Source organism: Thunnus thynnus, chromosome 14, assembly GCF_963924715.1.
Source record: "Thunnus thynnus chromosome 14, fThuThy2.1, whole genome shotgun sequence".
In the NCBI taxonomy this organism is placed as follows: Eukaryota; Metazoa; Chordata; class Actinopteri; order Scombriformes; family Scombridae; genus Thunnus; species Thunnus thynnus.
Genome location: NC_089530.1, coordinates 12,458,805 through 12,480,842, shown reverse-complemented (window position 1 = coordinate 12,480,842; position 22,038 = coordinate 12,458,805). Strand labels below are relative to the sequence as shown.

General features: G+C 39.2%; 1 protein-coding gene across 7 annotated transcripts in view; it reads left to right on the top strand.

Moving 5' to 3' along the window:
* The window catches only part of LOC137196907 (collagen alpha-1(XIX) chain-like), a 99,841-nt gene that overhangs the window by 41,830 nt on the left and 35,973 nt on the right, over positions 1–22,038 (top strand). For 3 of the 7 annotated variants that reach the window (XM_067609881.1, XM_067609878.1, XM_067609885.1), the window contains 5 exons: positions 10,874–10,918; positions 12,733–12,768; positions 16,604–16,678; positions 16,753–16,797; positions 18,632–18,664. In XM_067609881.1, coding sequence (XP_067465982.1) covers positions 10,874–10,918; positions 12,733–12,768; positions 16,604–16,678; positions 16,753–16,797; positions 18,632–18,664 — 234 coding nt within the window. The remainder of the gene's footprint in view (positions 1–10,873; positions 10,919–12,732; positions 12,769–16,603; positions 16,679–16,752; positions 16,798–18,631; positions 18,665–22,038) is intronic. The other 4 variants (XM_067609886.1, XM_067609879.1, XM_067609884.1 and 1 more) reach the window with 3 other exon arrangements.

Genomic DNA, 22,038 nt, shown 5'->3' with positions numbered 1-22,038 from the left:
TTACACACTGGAGTGATATACAGTATATCCTATATTCAAACATGCACATTTATGTCTGTTAAATTCTGTGTGACTCAATGTAACCAAGTGTGCACTACTCAAACACAAACATTGCACCTATAAAACTCCCCACAGCATTTTTAGCCTAACTATTGAGACACAGCTGGTGATCATATTGATGGTCTGTGTCTTTAAAGCAGTGTTTAAATACAGTAGCGTGATGTAGATGTGTAGCTACAGTTGTGGCCCGACCCGTTGAAGCTCAATGGCAGAGTAACACGGAGAGAAGAATTTACAGGTCAACAGGGCTCACAGCTGAGATTTTATGGCAAGATTTACACCCTGTGCAATTTTACAAGCAGGGGGAGGATTTGTTAACCCTTCGTTGAACAATATGGAATGGGTTATTCTTCTCTCTCTCTCTCCCTCTATCTCTTTCTGTCTCCAAATTCTTATTGAAGAAATCCAGAGAGCCACGCTTTTGACACCTGTATTACACCAGGAGGTAACACGTTTGCCCAGTGCACAAGGCAATTAATCTTGTCAATGTCAAGTGCATTGGGAGGGAGGATGAAACAAAGATTTGACCTGATTGGCTATGAAAAGGTCTCACGTTTGAGCCCAGTTGGGAGAGTGGAGGGTTACAGGGGAAGTGTTTGGCTCATGCAAGGACAGATGCACGGAGCTTTGATTTATCTGTCTGACTCTCATCTTTCCCAGAGAGCCCCAGTATGGCTACATCCATGGGTGTCCAGAATAAACACACATTAATTGGCCAATTAATTACAGGGACGAATACAGGGGGCGAGACTTTGAGAGTGCCACTTTGATTGCACCTTGTTCACTGGCTTTTATAGTCACTGTGTATGCGCGTTTGTGTGTCTGTTAGTTGATGTGTGTATGTATACGTGTGAAAAGTTGGATGTTCAACAAGGGGTAATGTAGGTCAACATATCCTGTGAGCATTAGATTAGAGCATTAGAGGCTTGGTATACATAGAGCAGGGCCCTCATTCACACATGTACAACCTCATGACTTTCTCAGGAGATATAGTTGTACCACACAGCAGGGAGCAATATACATGTTCCTGCCGCTACAGTGTCCGAGTTCATTAGGGCCTTGCTTCTGCGTTGCCTGGGTCTAATACCTTTTCAAATGTTGTTTCAATGTCTGCCAGGTCATACCAACACTAATGGAGTGTCACGTGTCAGAAAGGGTCAGCTGAACTGAATTCATTTGACTCATCGAGCTATGTCACTGGATATGAGGTGACTGGCCTCTGTGACTGTTCCAGGTATGGAGGTCCACACCACGGCTTTAGTCATCCAAACAAAGGGATTTCTCTGGCTCCAAACAGTCTAGTAATATACAAAGACATTCTCCTGGCATTTGAGGTCAGTTAAAAGATGAAGCAGAGTTTGAGAAATCCTCAGAATGTAAATATCTTTTAAAAGGGCGTATTGTATCCCGGATGCTTGGATTGAAGCATACCCCTGGTAAACTCTGTCTGTGTGTGCCGGTCAAGGCGAAGGAGGAGGACACAGAGAGCTCAGAGTGCAGGGGGAAGGAGGCTGGTTGGGGAGGAGATGTAGCCCTGAACACTTGAGAACACAGAGGCGTGGTAGTAGGAGGTTGCATCTTACAGCATACTGTTACAGCCTGCCATCCATATTCTAATTCTCCACACTCTCATCCTGCCCGCAACCAATTTAGATACATTCATCTGTGTCCACTTTAATGGCATGCTAGGGAGCAGCGCATTGACAGTGGCCTGATATTATACAGATGGTAGTGTGTGGGACCTTAGTGTAATCTGTTGTGAGTGATATGAAGCATAAGACTTGCCAAGGGCTACAGTACCAGGAGTGAGCGCCCTGTGGTTCTTTGCACAGTGTATTCTCTCTGACCTCAAATATTTGGTTTGTAAAATGAATCAGGGTTTATTCAAAGTAGATTTTCAGCCTCTCCTATTCACTTGTTGGATAATGTATTAATGAAACACTCAGAATCTGTAAACATAGGAAGGGAGCAATCTGCTCGGGATGAATAATATGGCCAAAAGTCCAGATGAGACTGTGAAATTTCTAAGAGCCAAGACTAATAACAGCATCCATTAAGAGATGGGAACATTCAAGAGGCAATGTCGGTCTAGTCAGGAGCCAACACAGTAGGCACCCAGCTTGCATGGAAACACTGCACAGACATTCAGCTGATCGGTGGGAATTGAGCTCATAGTTTAATATAGATTTATCATCTTCACCACATAAAAATGCAAATTCAGATAATATCATCAGCCCTCTTTCCTCTCCTTAGGAGTTGTTAAAGTCAATGAGCTCTTAAAACTCATCGCTGAAGACGTGGTAGAGGCGTGGCTGTTGTAAAGAGCTGTTCTGAGGCTCTCATGGGACTGCCTTAGTTTCCATAGACATCCACTGTCTGCGTTTCCTGTGTTTTCCTTTGGTTCTAGTGTTTGCATACTGTGCAGTAGTGAGGAGCTGGATGAGTGCAGAAATAGCTCAGTAATGGTTATTTTACCTAATGATATGCTGCGCTCTATGACTGGGTACCCTTGTAATGCCACCTGTGTCCCTTTGTATTGTATGTCGGTTGAAAAGAGGCATCATGCAGTATGAAAATTATTGTCACTCTCATACAGCTTCTTGCTCTTGACTGTTTCCTTCTTTTCTCGGCGTTGTAAGCCCTCTACAGAAAAATCTCCTTTACGGCATTCAGTGCCTAATTGCCAGACTCCCTAATTAGAGATGTTACCCAACATGCATCATACATTCATGCATTGAGGACATCCATCCTCTCTCAGAGAGAGCGTACAGTCTCCTCATTGGCTCTATCCCCTGCCATGTACAAGATTTGTGATGAAGCTAGTTTGCCATCTAGTGGCACACGTACAAATCACCATTTAGTCACATGAGGTCTATGATTGAGTCTCTGTGAGGAGAGCCTTCATGGAAAGCTTTAGCCAGAGACTATAGGTGCAATCTTGGCCAGCTGAGCTGTGTCTTAAGTCGGCTGCGGTGTCAGCCATCTCTTTATACGTCCCTGAATATTTAGATGGCTGGTAGTTAAAGAGAGCATTGTGTGCCAGTCAGAATGGTAAAATGCTAAGCTGCATTTGAGCCCCTGCCAGGCAGCTGTCGGCTTTGCCGTTCTCTTCCTGCCCCGGCCGCTCCTCTTAACCCTCAGTAAACAACTGGAACAAATCCTATTTTATTGAGGCTTTTACCAAGTGCAAGGGATCTCTGCAAGCTCCAGTGCCCAGGCATTTTCTGAGCTTTTGCAATGTCCTAAGATGCCATCCAGCGAGAGCAGTCAGAAGTAGGGAATTTGCACTGTCTGTCTCTAATTGGATCCTTAATTTAGAAGCAGGTGAGGCTGCGGTCTCTGCTCTGCAGTGTGTTTTGTGACATTTCAGGAAAGCAGTATAATCGATATTTACCTCAGAAGCGTTGATGGCTGATTTGACACATTGAAAACATGTTTGTTGAGGATTCTGACAACTGCAGCATATTGAGCTGCATAGTTGGTGTGAATTCACTGAATATTTGTCCGTTTCTCAAGCTGATACTCAGAATTTTGAAGCTAACGCCCAGAACCAGCTGCTGTAGTGTATGTGTGAGAAAGTACAGCACTATTATTTAAAGTGGAGCTGAGAATGGACATTTACTTTCTTATAAATAGAGAATCACAACACCTTTTTGTAAAAGGGTGACATTCGAAGGCATCTAAAATTCATATTCATTCCCAACATCTTATTTGATAATTAAACACATAGTTGAGCTAAATATGGTTCAAGGTTTAAGAGGTTTTGCTACATTTTGGTATTTCAGAGATCCATTGTGCTACTTTATACTGTTTTTCCTAGTCTTGCTGATTCTTAATGGTTCATGGTGTAAATTTTTAGATGAGAAATGAGAAAATTTTTGCAAAGGGGGAAGGATTTCAGAATTAATTACAGAATAAATTAGCTTTTGCTGGCAGTTTGAATAATTGTCTGTATATTGTTTAAATCTAGATCTATTAAGTGTTCCTAAGTGACCGAGGGGATCAAATGCATTTGCTTGTAATGTCTCAGCTCTTTTTTTTCCATCTTTCACAGGCCAGACACAGACAAGCATTTTCACTGGGCAATAAATATTGCGACAGCAAGTAACAGGCAAACTTCCCATTACTTACCTCTGTGTGTGTGCTTGCAGCATGTGCACATTTATCTGGCTGTGTCTTTTTTTGGTGTGAATGTGCAAGTTCACACTCCTGGGTGTCCATGTGTATTTTGGAGGGCCAGTGTCCAACACGGATGTGAAAGGTCAGCTCAAGGTACATGATTTTTCATCTTTGGCTCTTTACTGTAATGCCTAAGTACACAATGCACACACACAACAACCCCAAGGTTTTCATTAGGTAATAATAGAAAGCATTATACCACCTACTTTTTGTTCTGTGAATAGTTAATTGACCTAAGGATATTATGACACATCTGTTTACCAAGCAAATACAGCTGCTGTTCATAAGCTACATAGTCAGTTCCAGTTAAATCCTATACAGCAGTTAGACAAAAGGCTCAGGTGGCCTGAGTACATGTCCCCAGAGGGAGATGGGAACTCTGCTCAGGCAGAAAGAGTGAGAGTGGCATGTGAGTTTTTCAGTCAAGAAAAGGTCATCTCTCCCATGAGCTACATAACATTGTCGCAAAACAACTTGGCTCGGTAATGTCAGATAGTTTCCCCTTCAGGACATGAAACTTCTTTGTCATACATAAGACAAGCAGAGGAAAGAAAGGCAGTACATCAAAGATTTCTGGTGATTACAAAAGCCATCTACAGTAAGTGTGTAGGCTGTGACCAGGCTCATGTGATTAAAGGTCAAGGTTTGGTAGAGGAAGATGTGGTTATGTACAATGTGTGGCTGATAGTTGTTGTCACAAGGTAAAGCAGCTTTCTCCTAAACTTCAAGGCCAAAATATATCAAATGGTGGCTCCAACAAATAAATGCGGTGCCAAAGTAAAAACAGAATAGATTAGCAGTTTTGTAGAGAACAAATGTATCGTTAATAGGAAATACAGTAGGGATAGTCACTTTTGGGAGCACCAAAGACCTTTATGTGTTTTCCATTGAAAGGCAAAAGGGTAAAAATGAAAGACGTGGTCTTATGTTTGAAATATGACATAAATACAAAATTAATATTGCTTACGTTAATTAAAATTGATTAGCCCACTGATATCTATCCCTACATGTCCCTCTGTGTTGTGTGTCAGGTTTGAGTTGATCCTGCGGTGTTCATTTCAGAAGGTTCCTCCAGCTTATCTACTGACCCCACTTGACAGAGGCATTTGTCAGGTGGATTATGTGGCTTTTTCATGGTATATCTGCTTTATTGCGAAAAATGTGACACATTCTGCCTTCTCCATTTTACACCACTGTGTTATCCCAGTATGGGTAGTCGGACATGGAACGTCTCAGAGAACATGTTGACATTTGGGATAAGGATTATGGAGTCATCATAAACGAGTGCCTCTGCTGTGTGTCACTGTCGTTGTTGACTTTGCTCTCAGATTGGGGCTTGTCTTGCAGGACTGAGCCGGGCCCCATGTCTGCGCTTTCCTTTTACATTTTACAACTCACAGCAGAGTTGAAGCCAGAGGAGGCCGGGATCCGTGTGGATTAAGTCAGAAGTTCAAAATATGCTGTGAGTCTGCTGAGGCCTCTTTACCCCAGCTCTAATGTGCACCCACTCCAGCTTTACTGCCACCATTATTGCATCAGTAGTTAATGTGTAGTGCTTTTCACACTCCCTTTATATGATTTGCAGGTTTTCAGTGTGGAACAGATAAATAGAACATGTGAATATATGTTTGGTCTTGCCAGCCCATCTTTCATTTACTCAAGAAGCTAGTTCATCTTTTCACTCAGATTCCCTCTCCAATCCTCTCCTCCACAATCCCTTCATCTTTCTCCACCTCCTTCCCTCCCTCTCATCCCTCATTTCCTTCCTTGCCTTCCGCTATCTCTCCCTCCCTCTAATCTACTGCAATGACCTGAAGGAGGGCTTCACACTGCAGCGCTCAAATAATAATCAAGCACTAGGATGTTGTCAAATTTATAGGACACTGAGCGTTGCATAGCAACAGAGATTGCCAGGGTGATCCAACAGGCACTGGAAGTTGGGTGAGGGAGAAACAGGGCGAGTGACAGGAGAAGGAGAGAGAGATGACAAGGCAGACAGGAGAGAGGGACGAGATAGGAGTAAAATAATTATAATATTATACACAAAGGGAGAGATAAATGAGAGATAGAAAAACAAGAAAGGAAATTAGAAAATTAAGTTTGAATTAGCTGAAAGAAAAGATCCACAGACCTTGCTGGGTTATCTTGTGTGGTTGCCATTTTGTGGGTATGTAAGTTATAATTATCATGTTACATATTTTACTATGGACTGTATGCACACACAGGTGGTATTGAGTTTAAAAGTGACTTGAATATACTGTAGCAGAGTAAAATAATGCTTTAACTAATGGTCCAAGTAAACAACATTTTCTTAGCTCATGAACTTTTTTGAGACAATGTGAAAAACATTTGTTCTGCTTTTCACATTGTCTCACATTTCTTTTCTTTTCTTTTCCTTTGTTTGAAGTTGAAATCCTCAGTTTCAGTTTCCTGCTCATCCTTGTTGCCTAGAGACTACTTTGGACTGCAGTTCACCTCTGACACTTATCGCTCTTCTGGTGTCATGTCTACCTTCTTCACTAGGAAAACAGTAAAAACAGAAAAAAACACTTTCTATAAAGTTGCAGAACTCTCTGAATTTTGCTTTGTGAAATGAGCAGTTTTGATAATATATTCTTAAACTAGAAAACACTGTTGACAATGAGAACAACATACTGATTTATTTTGCATCTAATATACCCTCATTTCTCTCAGTGGTGAAATTGCAAATATTCTTAGAGAGTTAAAGAAAAAATCTAGCTTTAAACAAACTTTTGTGTTGATGTAGTGTCTATAGACTAACCAGAAGGATATTTGCAGGTGGCCTTTTATCATTTTTCTCATGTAAACATTCATAAACTGAGAATGCAGTGGTTTCACTTAAATATCGTACAGTATATCCATCAGGAGAGGTTGTTGCAATATGAACACAAAGCATAATTTACTATTGTAAAAGAAGAATATGTTATTTGACGTTATTTTCCTGACTGAAGGACAGAAAAATGTTGACATTGTCACTCTGCACTTATAGCAATAGATACACAACTACTGGCATCAAGCTATTTTTTACAGGAGTATTTTTTACTTTGCGCACATATGTACGTATTGTATAGTAACACTGTTTAGAGTAATTAAGCTACTGAAGTACACTCTGTAAAATGACTAAACATGGTTAAAATGACCTCAATTCAAAATGTCAGAGTATCCCTTTAGTCACACTTTTGTGAAATTCTAGGAGGTCCAAACATGACATTTAAAACTGATCAAATCTTGAAAATGATATTAACACAGAACTCAACTTAAAACAGTCTGTTGTTGGAGTGTTTGGGTGCTTGTGGACACTACAGTAGTTGTTGGCGTCTTGATTATCTCAATATTCCAGAGCCTGTATGCCCCTTCAGAGGCAGTTATCTCACTGTGTCACTGGCAGGTGTTTCAGTTTGGAGAGTCAACTGAGTGCAAACGGTGATGGCAGCTGTGCGCCGGACTAATTATTTCTTGTCAGTGGGCTCAGATTTGTTGGGGACGGTGTACAAATCAGAGGTCCTCTGGACAGAAATGTGTCACTCTAACGCCAAGGTCACCTGGTGTAGTCTTTTAATGGATTGCTTTTTTATGAAAATGATTGTCTGACATGTCGGTGACTATACGTATTTATTATCAAAGAAGAAAAACACTCAGCTGCCAGCCTATTAGGTATACATAGCTGATAGTGAGAGGTGTTTCTAATGTTTTGTCCACCCCATTTGTATCAAATAAGCTAGACCTCTCACTATGACACAATACAGTTCAATACCACCATAAACTACAGCCTCTAAAATGACATAACATTTAATCAACACCTCTCTGAAACAGTTTTAACAAAAAATGAGTATTATAACCTTTATGAAGGTAGGATTTATAGCAGGGCTGTTGTACTTGACTGACTCATTTCAGAAAGGTGTAACTAATAAAGTATAAAGTTTCTCTATAAGAAATAGAGAACAGTATATTTTTACCCTCACATACTGTTCATATTCTGACCAATCACTGTATCACCTTATAATTAGTCTCTGAACCATAAATCGTTCATAAATACCTCATTAGTCACAGATAAATGAATGATTAATCCTTAATGAAACTTTCAGTTCAGAGCAGAGAGAGTTTATTCTTTAGTTTTTATGCTTTTTGTTTAGGGAGTAAAAACATTTACAATCACACTACATGATGGTCCTATGTTACATAAAACAGGAGAACAAAACCATTTCAATGAATTATATATAATGTGAAGAATGCAACAATATATTTGAATGGTGATTTTTTAATTTTTAAATAAATATGGTTCAAACGCTCTCTACAAAAATGTGTATCAGCTGCACAAAAATGTTTTTTAAAAGTTGAAATATTTCCATTTTTTTATATTTTGAGTCACATTAGATGAAGTCATAACATTTGAGGCTAAAAGAAAATTGTTTAGGGTGTTTTTACTGCTCTCAAATGTAAAAATGAAGAGTATGTAAGGGTTAAACAGAAGGAAAGTCTTCCTAGAGTTCTTTGTCAGGTGTGGAAATAAAGTCCTAAGCAAAATCATACCACCTTATTAAGAAACATTTTATAACTTGTAATTAACTGTGCTAGTAAGCTTCAGGCCTACATTTATTAATATGGAGTTAACCGCAAACCATCATCAGTTGTTCTGACTTCATTTGTTGAGCATTGTGATCCAGAGTATCACTGTTTATTCTGATTATAATATGCAAATACATGGACATAAAATTAGTATGTACTTTGGAGTTAAAAGAGATATAAGGGCAAATGTGAGGAAAGAATTTTGAAACTGCATAATTCATGACCTGCTTGGAATAATAACATATGAAATATTCATTAGCTAAATTACTTATCTATGTAATCTGCTTTTGTTGTCGAGTTCAGGGGAGAAAGGGCAGCAGCGGGGGCTAAGGCTAGAACAAACAGTCTGATCTTTTTGCAAACGTAGCAATGATTCAGTGTCTGCCTATTCATTATTAGTGAAAGAGAAAAATAACACCTTCCACCCTCACAAAAAACTGTCTTTGTTTGTGAGAAATAGACCTTTTACATAAAAGCGATGTTTTTTGAATCTATATGTGGCACCCTAGTGCATGAGCTCTCACTAAAATACATTGGCTGCCACTGTGAGTGCTCTTTTAGTAACACAAAGGTAACATAGTTCAATTACATTTCAATGGTTATTCCAATGTAATATAATGTCAGTCCTTTGAAGCGAAGGATTTTTAAGGTTTAAAGGTGCTTTTCCTACACATCAACGCAATTCGACATCTTCCGGTTCTTTCTTGACAAAGCACTCATCCTTGCTCGCGGTAGCCTCAGAGCTTACATTAACACAGATGATCAAAAGACGCTGGCCAAGGCTGTGTTGGTACATCAAACAGCATGAACAGAGGAAAGTGCGCAATTCCCGTGAGGAGGCACTGGCTCCATTGTGTCATTATTGAGGTTAATATTTACTGTATTACACCTTGGCTTCTCCTGTTTTCATAATCCAGTAATCTGTGGACTACAAACAGAGGAACACGCACAGCATACAAGCACGAACGCACACGCAAACAGATGATTAAAAGCAATAGCTCTCAGTGAAGTTCCTTCCTTTGTCTTTGTTGCAGGCAAACGTATGTGTCAAATTCGACCCAGTTAACCAAAGTCTGCGTACATGGAGTGTCAGAGGAAAGAGTCGGGGGCGTTGCTTTGTGATTTTCTACTTTTCTTTCAGCAGTCAGTGATCCTTTCCTCTCCACAGATCTACACGCCACTAACTCAGTAGAGGAAAGAAGTGTATATTTATGCCACCAATACTGAGACATACAGTAGGAAAGAACTACATTGTTTCAATGTAGCAACTGTGTCGGATGATGAAACTTCTATCAGAAAGAAGTAATCATATTTAGGCAGATATCTGTATTGTCTCATACATCTGCCGTTGATTACACTTCTGTACAGTGAATTGATATTGGCCAGAGTATTACCATCTCCTAATTGAGTTGATTTTACATCCGTCTCATGCGTGTGAAAGCCAGTTAATTCCAGGGAGTCCTCATAACACAGAGCCAGTGATGTTCTGCCAGTTTATAGGATAGCTGTAAGGATATCCACAGAGCTTTATCCTCTTTTTTCTCACGAGGACATAAACCCTCTTGATGTAAATTATACCAACTTTGGTTTGGTTCAGATAGCATTACATCTCATTAAGATGTCAGCTTTTCAAGACTCAAAGACTTTCAAGTACTAAGGCTTTTTGCAATTCAAAAAATGTCAGGAAAAAAAAAAGACCCAAGGAAAACAGTTCAAAATGGTCACTTCCTGCTAACCTTGTTTTGCAATGGTGAACAGCATCGGCTGGTTTGGCCCGATTGCTGCTGTATCTGCTCTGGGGTTGATTGATGCACCGAGGGATTCACACAGCTGGAAAGGAGGCAGTAAACCAGAGGAGGGAACAAAGAGTAGTGGGCCACACGGGGTGCAGCAATTAAGCTGTTTTCTTGTTGTTAATTAAAAGCGAATTAGAGACTGCGACAGGAGTTGCTGTCTAGCCTTAATTGCTGGCAGCATGTATGCCCAGCCACACCTGTTGTTGCATCTTCACTCACTCATCTTAATCTTTTTTTTTTGCCTACCTTAGGGACGGAGGGGAAAGACTGGGGAGCCCGGACTCAGAGGCCTGCCTGTAAGTAATATATAGTAACACAGACACCCACATACTGTATATACACACACATTTTGCAACATTTTACAAAACAAGATGAACTTCTTCACAATATAGCGCTCAGTAATCGGTACTACTTTCTGAAAATAACAAGACATAGTATCTTTTTCCTTTTATGCATCCAATAAATCATCACTATTTTCATATACATGTCTGCAGTGATTGCAAATGAAAACAACAAGACAAACATTGACAGACAAACATTACAATACAGCAGCATTTTGATCAGTAGCTTGTTTTCTTCCTTTTCTACCATTCAAAATCAAATTTAATTCAACCTTTGTTTGACAGAGAATTCCCTTGAGATGATCATTGTCGTTTTCAATTGAGTCCTGGCTAAAATAGAACACATTACAAAAATTAAATGATAATTATGTAAGCATATTAAAGCAAACAAGCAGACAAAATACAAAATCCAGCTTAAAAAGTGTAATTACACTCTTCATAGGGCACATTACAAAAATTGAGTCATCATAATTATGTAAGCATATTAAAGCAAACAAGCAGACAAAATCAGAATCCAGCTTAAAATGTGCAATTACACTCTTCATAATGAAACATCTGTGTAAACTTTGTCCATTATTTCCGTGCTTAGGCTTTATTGATCTGTTTAAAGTCTTCTCCCACTCTCCCGTGTTGCTGCAAGCAGGCTATACTATTAGCATGAAACCACAAGGGGTATATTAAGGTAGCACTTGAGAACGCTTGTATTGATGAGCAGGACAATTCTGCCTATAAGGCCCGTTGACTCCTTGAATAATGGTGTTTTCCTCAGGCATCCAGACACTGTTTGTGTGTTTGTGTAGTGACCCACACACTAAAGGGCACAAATACCACGATGCGTTAAAGGAGACAGCTTGTCAGACTCTAAACTGCTCTGATGTCAGGACAAACAGGAGTGTTTAGGCATCATGTAGCTGAAATGCTTTGGGTGTCCAATTATTTTCATGCACTATTGCCCTGATTACACTCTCGATCGGGACATAGGGTTTGTCTTAATTCACATCGTCCAGAAATCCAGAAAGATTCCGTTCTGCTTCTATCACCGTTATGCTCAATAGGTTCAATTATCTTTAGTATAATTGAGCTACTCAATGTTAAACCTCTCCTGCATGACTCAGTGTATCCCCTGCCTTCTTAATAACTCATAAAGTTGTAGGACACAAAGTTGTAGGAGAAAAGAAAGACGGATGGAGAAGGTGTGACATTTCTAAATGGCAATGTCCTGATATCCTTAGCATGTGCCAGCTTTGCCTCCGTCCCCTGGTATTGGCATTTATGAGTCACCTGTTTTTTCTGAGGTAGAGCTCAGGGGCAAAATCATCTATTCAAAACACACACCAGGGCATCACTCTCTCTTGTCCATTGGCAGCAGGACAGTGCTCGCAGTTGAGGGGGCAGCAGTTATTTTTCAAAGTCAAATTAGCATTGCACCATATCAGGAGAGTCTGTGAAAGGGACACAACAAAGACGCACTCAAAGATAATCTATAGGCTGCTGGGGGGCAGCCACGTCTCTATGAGAGCCAGCACTAGTGCAAAGGTTAGAAAAAAAATAGCACAAATAGCAGTTGCTGTGAAGTGGGATGTTTTTCAAGCAAAGATTTGCCTGTTTAAATAAAGCTTAAGATGGTTAAAGAGTAAAGATAAAAATAAATAACATACATACTGCTCACATGAGTGTTCATAAAATGATCAAACATCATCTTTATGTGACAGGGGATCCTTTTATGTTTTCACTGTGTGAAAAGACTTTTTCATGGCTTGTAATTGCAGGGTCCCCCAGGAACCTCAGAAGGAGCAAATATCAAGGTATTCATCACAAAACAAAGTACTGACATGTGGCATTTAAAGTTAATTTGAGATGTCTTCATGTTTGATATACTGGCCCTTACCTGCACTTCCAGCAAGGGTGAATTGTCAAAATGACTGAGCAGTGTTCAATGTAGCAGACCTCCAAATAGGCGAGAAGTTTAATCATCTGCACAGTGTTGTCTGTATAAAGATGTAAAGATGTATCATGTGTAACTAGTTGTCCCAAGAAGCCAACCCAGACAAGTCAGACAGATGTGTGACCAGAGGCAGAACCTGCTCTGTCCTTCACTGACATTTTTTGTGTTTGTAGTCAGACTCCCTCGTCGGAAATGGCACCTTTCAGTCAATTGTAGCCTATCTACTGTGCAAGTTAAATAGCTCTTCCCACCCTACACCTCCTGCAGTGCAGCACAGCATGACTCAGTGCTCACACTCAAAACAGACAGATGGCCATTACACACAGTGCTTTTGCAAAAAGGGTCTGCCATCATTTTCATGAAGCCCAGGGGTGCTGTAGCTCACCGGAGGCACATGAGATATGTGATGTAAAAAATTCTGAGACATGGACCTCAACCAGGCCTCCCGCTGTCTCTGTTGCTACCTGCTTCCTACGCAAATCCACCCCCACCACCCACCAAGTCTTCAGTGGCCCACTTGTGATCATGCTGAGAGTGAAAGCTATTGTGTAGTGGACAACCTCTTGACCGCAGCTGTTCATTTGATGTATAGGTGCGTAGTTTGCAGGGGTGTCAGCTCAGGCCGCAGAATTCCTCCTGCTCCCTCTGCCCAGAGGAAGGAGAAGTGTCAGCTGGCCAACCTTGAAAAGAAAGTTGTCTGTATGAGGACATACTTATTATACCTCAAAACAAATGGGATTTGCTGAAGGTATACCATAGGTAGAGGTATTATGGATAGTAGTTTTGTTTGGATGAAAAATGACACCATGTCCTAGTAAGTCAAGCTTAAGAATGAAATGACAAACAGAGGTTACCTTGATTAAGTTTTCATGAGTTTTTCTGTAATTGGCTGCTGAGTTTCAGCTTTGCTCTCATAAAACGAAGCAGTAAAACTCAAAACTTAACTTGGCAGAAAGGAAAATAGCTCTGGGGTTGTGGGTTCAGCATAATTTTAACTGCTTCTCTTTCATAGGTCTCGTGTTAAATAATGAGTGAGGAGTTTGAGCACAGAGATGTAACAGAAACATAAAGTTAATTTCATGAAACAGCAACAAATTCGTCTTGTGCAGCACTGTGTTTTGAAGTTTACAAGTTTTTGAAAAAGTAAACCAGTGGGCTCACTGTAACTTACAACATTAATCTGCATTCAGAATGATGAAATGTAGAGTAACGCCTCCAGTTGATAAAGTCTTCGGGAAACAAAGCTAGCCATTTGAGATTCGATTAGATGTTGCATTACGATTAAAGAATATGATTAAAGCATAAATCATGCTGGTGTTACTTTAGCTGAGCAATACGGTGTTAAAAACATTGTTTCATTGCTCTAATGCTATCATTAAATGTGCATGCCAGCCTTGCCCTTGTCATGAATCACTCATGCCCCTACATTACAGATACATCTTTGCTTTATCATTATAAATTCATGCTTACTGTGAATGACAAGCAACCTCTCTTGTCCCAGAGAATAACTTCACATTTTAATCTTCTATAATGGAACAAGTATGGCCATGCATTTAAAGGAATTTACACAACCCAACATAAGTGAGTAAGTGAAGCTAAACCATCACCTCTCGGAGAGGAATGGAAAGTAACAGTGCATGGGCAGTAATAATTGAGCAACATCAGGGATTCTCACCACCTCTCAGTGGCCATCCTTGTGCATTTTTTAGCTTGGACAAAATAGATACAACTTAGACTAAACTGCAACTTGTGTAAGCTGAGCCCCGTCTCACTCACTCAGCAGAGTGTGAATGTGTTAAAGTAAAAAAAAAAAAAAAAGATGTCTGTGCATTGCATGATGGGCCAGGAAGACGGTGTTCTCATGAATCACATCTCCATAAGTGTATCTCCCACTGACAGTCTCAAATGGGCTCTGACAGACACTGCAGATATTGATGGAGAGACGAAGAGGGATGCAGACAGGCTTAATTGCACTTTGATGACTCGGGGTGTCTCAGAGTCAACATATCACCCACAGACATCCACAGGTGGACCAGTTCCCTGTCCTATACACGCAGGGCTTTCTCATTGTGTAAATACAGTAATAATCTGGGTAAATAGTAGCTGTGCTGCAGTTAATCTAGTTTGAAAGGTTTACTAACTTCCTCCATAGCCTTCTGCCAATAAATTGAACTGATCTGCCATTGAGATTTAACAAAGATAATGACAAAAAATATGTTTTCCATGACTCTGTGCCAGAATATGGCACATCATTTTTACAGCAAGGGACATCCTGGACTAATACTAACCTTCCCTCAGATGGCACTTACATTGAACGTCACTCATAACTGATTGCAAACTGGCTCAACAATTGGAAACCATTTTCCATGTACAGTATGGAATGTTTGTCTGTAAAAAAGGTGTCTGACTGATTACATGACAACAATGATATAGTTAATTTTCTCGTAAGATTATGGTGGTAAAATTGTGTGGTTGATAAAGCTGAACAGAATTCAATTAGTACTCAAAGTCAATTTTGCTACTAGCCCCCCTCCCTGCCTAAAATATTAATAAGACGATCCAGCTGTTCATACATAGCAGCAGTCTACTGACTTAATAGCAGCTCATAATTTGGACAAGGAAACAGTGACTATATCTCAGTAAATGAATGGTATCACAGCGGCTGTCGTTAACGAGTCGAAGAAACGGGGGAGGGGCTGAAACTGAATGGCAATTATTGTCTGTTAGAATCCAGGCGCTGCTAAGGAGTGTAGAAATATGCTGCAACGTCTCTCTGTCTTCTCAGATCGCTAAACAGATGCTCCATAATATCTCAGCACAGAGTATCTGAAGCGTTCCCTTCACACATCATAGAAAACAAGAATAATTTCTGATGAGCGACCTATTTTTTTTTTATTTTTTTTTTGTTCATTGTTATGTGTGTTTCTGTTTGAAAAGGGGGAAAAATATCAGAACAGGTGAGCTTTATTAAACTTGCCTGGAGATGTGAAATGATTCATCTATCATACGAGTAGTTCAAACGCATTTGGTTAATAATTTACCACACGTTTTCTGCATAGCTGAAATAATAGCCAATAATGCCAAACATCTATAGTTCAAGACCTAGTGCATTTTTGAAACAGTAAAAATATGAGTGTGAAAGCAGAGGAAGGTGAGAAATGCATTTAGTATGATGAGTCTTCTGCTGAGGCCTTGACAGACTGAGAAGTTCTCCTGAATATATATATATATATGATGACATAACATAGATTTCTATCACAGATATATCTAATTATTCATTCACTATATGTCTTGAACAAGGTGCAAGTACATTTGTTGTACAGTTATATTTACTTAGAGTATTCTCCACATAACTAATGGGAAGAAATCCTATTAAAACATACTCTGAGGGCAGCTCATCAGCAGTCATAAAGTGCCATCTATTGGCAGACAGGGGAATGATTTTAACATAGATGCATGGCTAAGTGCTGCAGTGCAACAGGGGCTTGAGTTTTTCATTATCCTGCTAGACTCACATCACACTATATCATAGTCTCAAAAGCCACTATTGTAATCATGATTACAAAGTATTTGGATTCTGAGATGACACAGTATGTTTTTCTGATGACTTATTCATAACAACTGCCCTTGTCTAAGTTTCATTCTCTAAGCTTTCTGTCTTTTTGCCCTGTCTTTGCTGTCTGTCACTGGTAAAGATCTCCTCTGTTCAAATACAGAGGCAGAAGGGTGAGCCCGGAGTCCCTGGAGTGAAAGGAGAGAAAGGAGACACTGTATGTATTTTCCTGCAGTGACATTTACAATGCCATAGTGGTACAGAGCCATTAACCAAGGCTTCCTCCCACAGGGTCAGCCAGGTGCCGAGGGGGCCAGTGGGATGAAAGGACAAAAAGTAAGTCACATCAATGTCAAGTGTCATACATGATGATTCCCCCTGTTTGCACTGCCTGAGACTCTGCCTCTGTGTGTGCGTGTGTGTATGGGAAAGAGAAGCACTGCTGAGGAGAGCAGAGAAAGATGGTGGAGATAAGGTAGCTCAAGTGATATAATTGGTATGATACACCAGAATACAGAGACTAAACCGTTTGAGTTAGTATCTTTCTCAAGTCTGATTATCCTGCAAGGATCTTTGTAAATCATCTAGCAACAAATAATGAATTGGCAGCCAATTATTTCTTGTGTTTTATAGCTTTTTTGTTGATTGTCTGCATCTTTTTGTGCTTATGCTCGTTCATATAATTTTGTCTGAGTGATACTTTGCAGTGGGAACCCTCTGCAGTAGGCAAAGAACCATTAACCCTTATGTCTTTTCTTTAATTAATAAGATAAATCGTATTGTTTCTGTCAGCAAGTTAGGCTTTGTATTACGGTAGAACGTATTCCTATTTGCTGCAGACAGTGGCAATATGTGGCTGTTTATAACACACCACATGTTTTTTTCTAATCGCTTCTGAACTGTGAGGCTAAGAAACATTTTTCTAGATTTCTCAGTGCAACACGTATCTTTCCATATACTGTAGGTCATGGCCATTTTCCGCCTTTTTTTTTTTTTTGCAATCTTCACCAAAATTGGAACACAACAAATAAGCATCCAGTTATTGTAAGCGTGGTCTATTTGGCATAAATCTACAAAAATCTTGAATGCATTATGCAATTTCAACCAAATTTAGATGACAGGTGCATATAAACCCCTGTAGAATTCGATGTCATTTCAAAGTATTGCAATACATTTGAAAACTGCATTTTGCAGAATTCATCCACAGTCAAAGAGTGAAATTGGCCACTTTAATCCCAAGATGGTTAAATGAGAAACTAGATTTTTTTGTGGAGTTGAATAGATTCTATTATTTCTCAAAACAAACCTTTGGAAAACAGGATTCTGACGTTGTCATGTATGTCATGTATTTATGGTGATTGTATGTCTTGATGAACTATATAGAAAAATTGGAAAAAATCTTAGATAGCATCTTGATGATAACAAGGAAGCTGAAAATGTTTAAATAAACAACACAGGAATAAAAAAAAATATTGAGGAAGCCCTTATGCAGGATTTAGATGTTTTCCAGAAATTTGCATGATATCTATCATGTGTATTTAGATCCACATCCAAATGGGGATTAAAAACTTCTAAACCTTTTTTCCGGTATTAAAGCTACAAATGTAGAGGATTGTGTAGGATGGTTATGTACAGCATGCCTCCTCTGAGTGGTTTTAAGTTGTTTATGTATATAGTTGTCCCTGTGTTTTCTTGTTATATTGAAAGCATGAAAGTAATAGCTTGTAAATGATAAATGGGATAATGGAGGCTCCTAAATCCAATGTATCACAATTAAGAACCTTCTAAGGTTCCCTGGGGCACTGAACACAGTCATTACAAAGGGTTATATGCGGTATACTCACACTATAAGCACTGCAACATTCAATATTGTGCACATGAAATTCAAACCATTGCAATATGTTTTTAACAAGAGTTCTTTAATGTTTACTTGCCACTCATGGCTCTCTTCACATCACTTGTTATTACCTCTTTTATTGATGCTCCAAAACCTACTGATGTAGCTGTTTGAGGTCACCTGTAGCAACTTGCTTTCAGCAGTAGTTTCTCAAGTGTATTTTTATGCTTTCTTTGTATTTTTTGTACCTTTGTCTGTCTGCTTGTCCCTCTGTCTGTCAGTCACACAAACAGTACATAATGATTGATTTTGTGTTTCTGTTGTGTTTTTTAGGGTGACATTGGCCCTCCTGGTCCTCCTGGTTCTGTAAGTACAATATAGTGCAGAAAGCCCACTTTAAGCTGCATTTATAGTCCATGCAAAGAGTTAACACACGTCCTGCTGTATACCTTCAGACTAGGTCTTGATTTATAATTGAGCATCAGGTTTCGCCCGGTGATATCACCACCGCAGCACTAGACGCATGTATTGTACATGATCAGGCTGTATTATGCTTTAATTATATCCCACACAGTAAGTATTAATATTCTTTCACTTTGTTATACATGGTGATGGTGGGCTACACACATACTTATAGAAGCTACATCAGCTACAGTGTCACCTACAGCGTAACCTTAATGTACATAACCCCTTAATGCATGTATTCTAGTTTTACAGTATATGTACATTCATTGTCAGTAAATCAGTGCTTCGTTCTTTGTGACAAACCAAAGAAAATGCCAAATTTCACATCCTATCATGAAGAATTTGGGGAACAGGGAGGGAAAAGCAACAGCGGTGCTATATTTACCTTTGCTGTCACACTTCCAGCATGGTGGCACGTAACCTATTTCCATTCTTTGACAGGCCTGCAGATTTGTTGTATCTTTAGATATATAATTCTTTTAAAAATCTTTATTTTTTCTGTAAAAATCATGGATCAGTGTTGATAGAGGGCATGAAACATGGGCAGCTTTTTCAAGGTAGTTGAGATTAGTTGTGTGGAATTTCTCCGGGGAAAAGCTTCCTTGCATTGTTTTTGTTTTTTTTTCAAGTAATAAACTCACTCATATTTGGCAGCAAGCTCCCAGTGAGTGTTTCTTTTAGCAATATACACAGTAAAGAAATATGCACAAGATAGCTTGCATGGACATTAAAAGTTGTGAACTTTTGATTTCCCGTGTATCTATATATGAAAATACTCACCATCACCCACATATTCATATCATATTATAATCTTTTGCATAGAACAAAACAATCTTTATCCTGCAGGCCATAGAGCACATGACATCTTCCTAATGTTCATAATATATTATATTATAGAGAAAGATTTTTATTGGACGACCCTGCCTTCTTTTAGTGGAGAAGCAGACAAAAAGTGGGAACTACTGATGTCAGAGTGGTTGTCTAATGTTTGTTGAAGGTAACAGTGTGGGTGTTTAGACATTTTAAAGTCAAAAACACACTGTGACAAATCAGTTAAAGATCTGCAAGCGGGTAGTAATGACTCCAAAGAAATGCTGCAACAATGAGTGCCATTGTTTAAAAAATGGAATTTATCTATAATAAAGTGTCACATTAAAAAATGATGTTGTAGCCCACGTGTCACAAGCAGGTCTGACATTTAGATGGCTCTATGATAATGGGTCTTGTTCAAAAGATCTGCTGCCTATTGAGTCTCTGAAGGCTTCAGACATGCGCTTGGAAACAAGGTTTGATGGCTTTCATTATTACCCTCACTCTTATTGCTTGTTAGTGAGGGATTCATATGAAAATTAGACAACTTAATTACATAGCGAACAAATATCACTCACTCACACTGGTTTCACTGGTTTCTGTCTAACCAACAAAAAGTCTGCTCATTTGAATAGATATCAATGTAGGCGGTTTTAATGGCTGTTCAAAACATTGAGGCCTAGCTTTGCAATTATTTTTGAACAGTTGTCTCCTTTCCCTTAATTTCATTTCAACTGGTAGAGGAAGATAACAAAATGTTCTATCAAAACTAAAATGCTCAGTTGTGTTCAATGTTGTGTAGTGAGGTGTGAGCCACCCTGGATGTAGGAGATGTATTCTATAGCACACAGTCAAGAGGAAAACATTAGTCATTTGATAAATGAGGCTGTTTGAATATTTAGTACCATTCTCTGTCTGTGCTCTCTGCTTTCCTGTGGCAGATAATTTTGGCAGTTAAGCATTGATTTCCCTTACACAGCAGAAGCAAGGGTTCAGATCATTACCCTCCCTTCATAAACCTTCTTGTGCCTCTGTTTATTAGTGACAGGGAGGAGCAGCGGTCTTACAGGCATGCATGACCATCACTTTCCCCAACGCCCTTAAAGTGGCAAAGCGGTCTTTTCAGCTCTGAGACAGTCCTGATTTATAGCTACCAGTATTTGCTTTACAATAGAGTTTCATAATCTATTAAAAAGAATCTGTTATTCCAAATTATGTTGAGTAAAGAGTTTTATGCAGTTTTTCACTGCAAGTGAGAGAAATTGTGGCAGAACTCTAGGATTTGGTCACATACTGTACTGATGGCACTGAGACATTGTTCAGTATCCAGCAGGAAAATTGACAGAAGCTGCTCTGGCGAGTGACTGCAGTTTGAAGGTTGACTGATTATGCACACGCTCCACTGGGACAGTAGGGGATTCAGTGCCTTGTTTAAGGTTACTTTGACCATTGTTGCTGAAGGTGGGAAGAGCGCTTCATGTCAAGTTAAGTTTATTTGTATAGCCTTTAATCAGAGTAACACTCTCAAACAGCTCATTGGCAGACATTAAACAGGAAACAGAGACACCCGTGCAAGTGAACAAGAAAGAAAAACTGAAAAACCCTTTAACTGGAAAAACAAGGTAATAAAACAATGGCAGTGCTCTCAATAGAAGTCACCCCTTTTCAAAGTTTAGGTACCATGGGGGCACCAAAATTTTCTATACCTGAATATTGCTTTCATTTCCAACGTAGCTTCTATTGTCTCTTGCTTCTTTTATCATTATGCTAAAACCACCCAAGGCTGAACCAGTTATAATTGCATACGTCAGGGTGAAACATGTACAACACAAAGGGCCTGAGGACATTTAGATTTGATGAGTTCTGATGATTATAGATAGATTTACAATTAGATTGTCTTTCTAGAGTGTTTTTTTAAAACATCAGGCCTTAAAATATCAGCTTTGCCATTAAAACCATTTGATCAGTCGACACTAAATTTTGTTGTAAATCAGATATACATGTTGTATCTAGTTGTGTCTGTGCCACCTAATTTTAACATCTGTGTGAAATCTGATCATGATCAGTCCAACTGAAACAACTGCTTTTAACATCAGTGACTGCACGTCTCTGCCTATACCTGGTATGAGATTGCCTTAAAAGATAATTGTGGCCTTGTTCTTAAAACACCAACTTCTTTTTGTTTTTTAAGGCAACAGCAGAGGAAAAGACAAGGCCAAATAGCACTTGAACACAAGTTTCTGTTAACAAATTTGTGGATTAAAAATGCATTTGCATGTACACGCAATTTATTTTTATCACTTTTGTCAGTAGTTTGGGTGGATTAATCCCCATTATGTCTTATTTACTACTATATTTTTTTTATTTGATCTAGCACTGTTAGATTCTAGTTTGATCATCCATAATGTATGGTATGTTCATGCAAGGTGTAAATAGAGTTTGTTATTTGATGTGTATCCGGTACA